General features: G+C 55.3%; 1 protein-coding gene across 1 annotated transcript in view; it reads left to right on the forward strand.

Moving 5' to 3' along the window:
* LOC144951776 (V-set and transmembrane domain-containing protein 2B-like) overlaps positions 1–6066 on the forward strand; it is a 26393-nt gene extending 20327 nt beyond the window's left edge. Inside the window, exons 3-4 of the mRNA XM_078882145.1 lie at positions 2193–2411; positions 6023–6066. Of these exons, the coding sequence (XP_078738271.1) occupies positions 2193–2411; positions 6023–6066 (263 nt within the window). The remainder of the gene's footprint in view (positions 1–2192; positions 2412–6022) is intronic.
* The last annotated feature ends 1434 nt before the right edge of the window (positions 6067–7500 follow it).

Here is a 7500-nt window from a genome sequence, read left to right on the forward strand (position 1 = left end):
TAGTGTATAGTGTAGTGTAAAGTAGTGTATAGTGTAGTTTATAGTATAGTGTATAGTAGTGTATAGTGTAGTGTAAAGTAGTGTATAGTGTAGTTTATAGTAGTGTATAGTGTAGTGTATAGTGTAGTGTATAGTAGTGTATAGTGTAGTTTATAGTCTAGTGTGTAGTTTAGTGTATAGTAGTGTATAGTAGTGTATAGTGTAGTGTATAGTCTAGTGTATAGTGTAGTGTATAGTAGTGTATAGTGTAGTCTATAGTAGTGTATAATGTAGTGTATAGTAGTGTATAGTCTAGTGTATAGTGTAGTGTAGTGTATAATAGTGTATAATGTAGTGTATAGTGTAGCGCATAATAGTGTATAGTGTAGTGTATAGTGTAGTGCATAGTGTAGTGTATAGTAGTGTATAGTGTAGTGTATAGTGTAGTGTATAGTGTAGCGCATAATAGTGTATAGTGTAGTGTATAGTGTAGTGTATAGTGTAGTGTATACTAGTGTATAGTGTAGTGTATAGTGTAGTGTATAGTTTAGTATACAGTGAGGGAAAAAAGTATTTGATCCCCTGCTGATTTTGTACGTTTGCCCACTGACAAAGAAATGATCAGTCTATAATTTTAATGGCAGGTTTATTTGAACAGCGAGAGACAGAATAACAACAACAAAATCCAGAAAAACGCATGTCAAAAATGTTATGAATTGATTTGCATTTTAATGAGGGAAATAAGTATTTGACCCCCTCTGCAAAACATGACTTAGTACTTGGTGGCAATAACCTTGTTGGCAATCACAGAGGTCAGACGTTTATTGTAGTTGGCCACCAGCTTTGCACACATCTCAGGAGGGATTTTGTCCCACTCCTCTTTGCAGATCTTCTCCAAGGCAACAAAGGAGTGGCTCAAGAAGAAGCACATTAAGGTCCTGAAGTGGCCTAGCCAGTCTCCAGACCTTAATCCCATAGCAAATCTGTGGAAGGAGCTGAAGGTTCGAGTTGCCAAACGTCAGCCTCCGAAACCTTAATGACCGTGTGTGCCAGGCAGAACTCACTGAGCACTCAAGATGCGCTGATGCTGATCCTGGAGAAGGGAGCGCCAATTGAATCAGCGCTAAAAAAGCGCCGTTATACCACCGTATAGACTATAGACAGTGTTACAGTGTTGTTGTTGTTGTTGTAGTGTCCCGGTGTTTATTGCAATCCAGAGGTGGAAACTCCAGCCTGAGTGGCGCTGTTCAACCGCCTGCGTACTCGGCAGCTAATACCACTGCCCCCCCCCCCCCGTGACTCCACCCACCTCTCCCCCCCCACCCTCCACCCCCCGTGACTCCACCCCCCCCAACCCCCACCACCCCCCACCCCCCCGCGTCTCCCCCCCCTCCCACCCTCTCTCCCCGTGACTCCACCCCCCCGCGTCTCCCCCCCTCCCACCCCCCCCGTGACTCCACCCACCTCTCCCCCCCCTCCCCCCACCCCCCGTGACTCCACCCCCCCCACCCCCCACCCCCCCGCGTCTCCCCCCCCCTCCCACCCCCCCCGTGACTCCACCCACCTCTCCCCCCGCACCCCCCACCCACCCACCCCCCACCCCCCCCGCGTCTCCCCCCCTCCCACCCCCCCCCGTGACTCCACCCACCTCTCCCCCCCACCCCCCACCCCCCGTGACTCCACCCCCCCCAACCCCACCCCCCACCCCCCCGCGTCTCCCCCCCTCCCACCCCCCCCGTGACTCCACCCACCTCTCCCCCCCACCCCCCACCCCCCGTGACTCCACCCCCCCCAACCCCACCCCCCACCCCCCCGCGTCTCCCCCCCTCCCACCCCCCCCGTGACTCCACCCACCTCTCCACCCCACCCCCCACCCCCCGTGACTCCACCCCCCCCAACCCCACCCCCCACCCACCCCGCGTCTCCCCCCCTCCCACCCCCCCCGTGACTCCACCCACCTCTCCACCCCACCCCCCACCCCCCGTGACTCCACCCCCCCCAACCCCACCCCCCACCCCCCCCCGCGTCTCCCCCCCTCCCACCCCCCCCGTGACTCCACCCACCTCTCCCCCCGCACCCCCCACCCACCCCGCGTCTCCCCCCCTCCCACCCTCTCTCCCCGTGACTCCACCCCCCCGCGTCTCCCCCCCTCCCACCCCCCCCGTGACTCCACCCACCTCTCCCCCCGCACCCCCCACCCACCCCCCTCCCAGCGTACTTCACGACTCTGCCCCGGGACGTGTCCGCCACCGAGGGCCGCGACGTGTTCCTGTCGTGCGAGTACCGGGCCCACGCGGCCGCCTCGGGGGGCTCCATCGAGATGCAGTGGTGGCACTTCCGGGACGCCGCGGGACCCCCGAGTGGGGGGCCCGGGGGCGGCGGTGGGGGGGGGGCCCCCCTCCCGCGGGCCCCACACGTCCACTCGCCTGCAGGTGGCGCTTTCGCACGCTCGCTCACCTGTATACTCACCTGTACACTCACCTGTACACTCACCTGCACACTCACCTGTACACTCACCTGTACACTCACCTGCACACTCACCTGTATACTCACCTGCACACTCACCTGTACACTCACCTGTACACTCACCTGTACACTCACCTGCACACTCACCTGTATACTCACCTGCACACTCACCTGTACACTCACCTGTACACTCACCTGCACACTCACCTGTACACTCACCTGTACACTCACCTGCACACTCACCTGTACACTCACCTGTACACTCACCTGCACACTCACCTGTATACTCACCTGCACGCTCACCTGCACACTCACCTGCTCGCTCACCTGCACGCTCACCTGCACGCTCACCTGCACGCTCACCTGCACGCTCACCTGCACGCTCGCATGCACGCTCACCTGCACGCTCACCTGCACACTCACATGCACGCTCACCTGCACGCTCACCTGCACGCTCACCTGCACGCTCACCTGCACGCTCACCTGCTCGCTCACCTGCACACTCACCTGCACGCTCACCTGCACGCTCACCTGCACACTCACCTGCACGCTCACCTGCTCGCTCACCTGCACGCTCACCTGCACACTCACCTGCTCGCTCACCTGCACACTCACCTGCTCGCTCACCTGCACACTCACCTGCACGCTCACATGCACACTCACCTGCTCGCTCACCTGCACACTCACCTGCACGCTCACCTGCACACTCACCTGCTCGCTCACCTGCACGCTCACCTGCACACTCACCTGCTCGCTCACCTGCACGCTCACCTGCACGCTCACCTGCACACTCACCTGCTCGCTCACCTGCACACTCACCTGCACGCTCACCTGCACACTCACCTGCTCGCTCACCTGCACACTCACCTGCACGCTCACCTGCACGCTCACCTGCTCGCTCACCTGCACGCTCACCTGCACACTCACCTGCACACTCACCTGCTCGCTCACCTGCACACTCACCTGCACGCTCACCTGCACACTCACCTGCACGCTCACCTGCACACTCACCTACACACTCACCTACACGCTCACCTGCACGCTCACCTGCACGCTCACCTGCACGCTCACCTGCACGCTCGCACGGACGCTCACCTGCTCGCTCACCTGCTCGCTCACATGCACACTCACCTGTACATTCACCTACACACCTGCACACTCACCTGCACACTCACCTGCACGCTCACCTGTACACTCACCTACACATTCACCTACACATTCACCTGTACGCTCACCTGCTCACTCACCTGCACACTAACCTACACACTTACCTGTACACTCACCTGTACACTCACCTGTACACTCACCTGTACACTCACCTACACACTCACCTACACGCTCACCTGCACGCTCAACTGCACGCTCACCTACACGATCACCTGCACCCTCACCTGCACACTCACCTACACACTCACCTGCACTCACCTACACACTCACCTGCACGCTCACCTGCACTCACCTACACACTCACCTACACTCACCTGCACACTCACCTACACACTCACCTGCACGTTCACCTGCACGTTCACCTGCACGCTCACCTACACACTCACCTACACACTCACCTGCACTCACCTACACACTCACCTACACTCACCTGCACACTCACCTACACACTCACCTGCACGTTCACCTGCACGTTCACCTGCACGCTCACCTACACACTCACCTACACACTCACCTGTACACTCACCTCTACGCTCACCTGCACGCTCACCTGCACGCTCACCTACACACTCACCTGCACACTCACCTGCACGCTCACCTACACGCTCACCTACACACTCACCTGCACGCTCACCTGCACGCTCACCTACACACTCACCTACACGCTCACCTACACACTCACCTGCACACTCACCTACACACTCACCTACACACTCACCTGCACGCTCACCTACACACTCACCTACACACTCACCTGCACGCTCACCTACACACTCACCTGCACACTCACACCTTCTCTCACTGCCTTTCGCTCCGAATCGACGGAGTCCGTCCCAGGCCACTCGGCGGTGTTGCCGGCCTCCAGGGAGGAGGAGGAGGAGGCGGCAGGTGGTGGCGAGGTTTGGCCGCACGCCGTTTGCCTTTTCGTGCGGCGCGTACAGTGTGTACAGTGTGTACAGCGTGTACAGCGCGTACAGTGTGTACAGTGTGTACAGCGCGTACAGCGCGTACAGTGCGTACAGCGTGTACAGCGTGTACAGCGTGTACAGTGTGTACAGCGTGTACAGCGCGTACAGTGTGTACAGTGTGTACAGCGCGTACAGTGTGTACAGTGTGTACAGCGCGTACAGCGCGTACAGTGCGTACAGCGTGTACAGTGCGTACAGTGTGTACATCGCGTACAGTGCGTACAGCGTGTACAGTGCGTACAGTGTGTACAGCGTGTACAGCGCGTACAGTGTGTACAGTGTGTACAGCGCGTACAGTGTGTACAGTGTGTACAGCGCGTACAGTGCGTACAGCGTGTACAGTGTGTACAGTGTGTGCAGTGTGTACAGCGCGTACAGTGTGTGCAGTGTGTACAGCGTGTACAGCGCGTACAGTGTGTACAGCGCGTACAGCACGTACAGTGCGTACAGCGCGTACAGCGCGTACAGTGTGTACAGTGTGTACAGTGTATACAGCGCGTACAGCACGTACAGTGCGTACAGCGCGTACAGCGCGTACAGCGCGTACAGTGTGTACAGTGTGTACAGCGCGTACAGCACGTACAGTGCGTACAGCGCGTACAGCGCGTACAGCGCGTACAGTGTGTACAGTGTGTACAGTGTATACAGCGCGTACAGCGTGTACAGCGCGTACAGTGTGTACAGCGCGTACAGCGCGTACAGTGTGTACAGCGCGTACAGCGCGTACAAGCGTACAGTGTGTACAGTGTGTACAGTGCGTACAGCGCGTACAGCGCGTACAGTGTGTACAGCGCGTACAGTGTGTACAGTGTGTACAGCGCGTACAGCGCGTACAGTGTGTACAGCGCGTACAGCGCGTACAGTGTGTACAGCGCGTACAGCGCGTACAGTGTGTACAGCGCGTACAGCGCGTACAGTGTGTACAGCGCGTACAGCGCGTACAGTGTGTACAGCGCGTACAGTGCGTACAGTGTGTACAGCGCGTACAGCGCGTACAGCGCGTACAGTGTGTACAGCGCGTACAGTGTGTACAGCGCGTACAGTGTGTACAGCGCGTACAGCGTGTACAGTGTGTACAGCGCATACAGCGCGTACAGTGTGTACAGCGCGTACAGTGTGTACAGCGCGTACAGTGTGTACAGCGCGTACAGTGTGTACAGCGCGTACAGTGTGTACAGCGCGTACAGCGCGTACAGTGTGTACAGCGCGTACAGCGCGTACAGTGTGTACAGTGTGTACAGCGCGTACAGTGTGTACAGCGCGTACAGCGCGTACAGTGTGTACAGCGCGTACAGCGCGTACAGTGTGTACAGCGCGTACAGTGTGTACAGTGTGTACAGCGCGTACAGCGCGTACAGCGTGTACAGCGCGTACAGTGTGTACAGTGTGTACAGTGTGTACAGCGCGTACAGCGTGTACAGTGTGTACAGCGCGCACCGCAGCGGTGACCGGGGCGTCCCGTCGGATTCGAACCGCGAGCGTCTGATTCGCGTGCGGCTTCGAGTGAAATCGGAGAGTGCAAACCGCCCGCTGTCTGACTCGGCATCTCTTGTTGTTTCATCTTCTTGGTTCTTTTCGGTAAAGTCACGTAGAAGGGAAGTAATAAAATAATAAAAATAAAACGTAATAATATTTTATTATGTTTTATTTTTATTAGTAATAATGAGCGTGTAGGTGAGTGTATTATTGATAATAAAAATAAAACATAATAATATGTTATTGTTTTATTTTTATTATTTTATTACTTCCCTTCTACGTGACTTTACCGAAAAATAAAACATAATAATCTTTTATTATGTTTTTTCTACGTGACTTTACCGAAAGAACCAAGAAGATGAATCCCTGCAGTCACGAAAGCTTTAAATCGAAACTCTTGTTGTTGTTTGTTTGTTTTTTGTCGGGTTTTTTTCGCCTCCGGATGTCGAAAAACATGTGGAGGCTACGAAAATCAGCGTAAGTTCGTCTCTTCTGCCTGCCCGTCTTGAGTCTTTGGGGGTTTTGCGGTGCCGGATTATCTTAGCGGCACAAGTAGCTTCAAATGCTACGCGGTGCCACACTTTCAAGGGCGCCCCGCGCTAAATGCTTTCACGCTATCAACTCCGGTTCAGTGATTCTGCACTTGCTCTATCACTATAGTACTATACCGCCTTCGACTTTTATGAAGAACGACCGGGTGTTTAAGGTTAGCGATCCGTCGTATTATCTGGCTGTTTAGCAAATGAAAAAATACAATTGCTTTACTGTGCAAGGTAAAAATGTATGTGTTTTAATATTTACTTTTTTATTTAGGGCCCCTTTATAACATCATATGCTACAGGCCCCGCACTCGCTTCGTCCGGCACTGTGTGTTTGACGCGTGCTGGGACTTGTCCGCACAGTGCTTAGCCGCCAACCCATGCCAACCGAGGTCTTGTGTGCCGATGGTGGTGGTGGTAGTGGTGATGATGATGGTGGTGATGATGATGATGGTGGTGATGATGATGATGATGGTGGTGATGGTGGTGTTGATGGTGGTGGTGGGGATGATGATGATGATGGTGGTGGTGATGATGATGGTGGTGATGATGATGATGTTGATGGTGGTGGTGGTGGTGATGGTGGTGTTGATGGTGGTGGTGGTGATGATGATGGTGGTGATGGTGGTGGTGATGGTGGTGATGATGATGGTGGTGGTGATGGTGGTGGTGGTGATGATGATGATGGTGTTCATGGTGGTGGTGGTGATGATGATGATGGTGGTGATGGTGGTGGGGATGATGATGATGGTGGTGATGATGATGGTGGTGATGATGATGATGTTGATGGTGGTGGTGGTGATGGTGGTGTTGATGGTGGTGGTGGTGGTGGTGATGATGATGGTGGTGATGGTGGTGGTGATGGTGGTGATGATGATGGTGGTGGTGATGGTGGTGATGATGAT

The sequence above is a fragment of the Lampetra fluviatilis genome, chromosome 63, assembly GCF_964198595.1.
Source record: "Lampetra fluviatilis chromosome 63, kcLamFluv1.1, whole genome shotgun sequence".
NCBI classification, from domain to species: Eukaryota; Metazoa; Chordata; class Hyperoartia; order Petromyzontiformes; family Petromyzontidae; genus Lampetra; species Lampetra fluviatilis.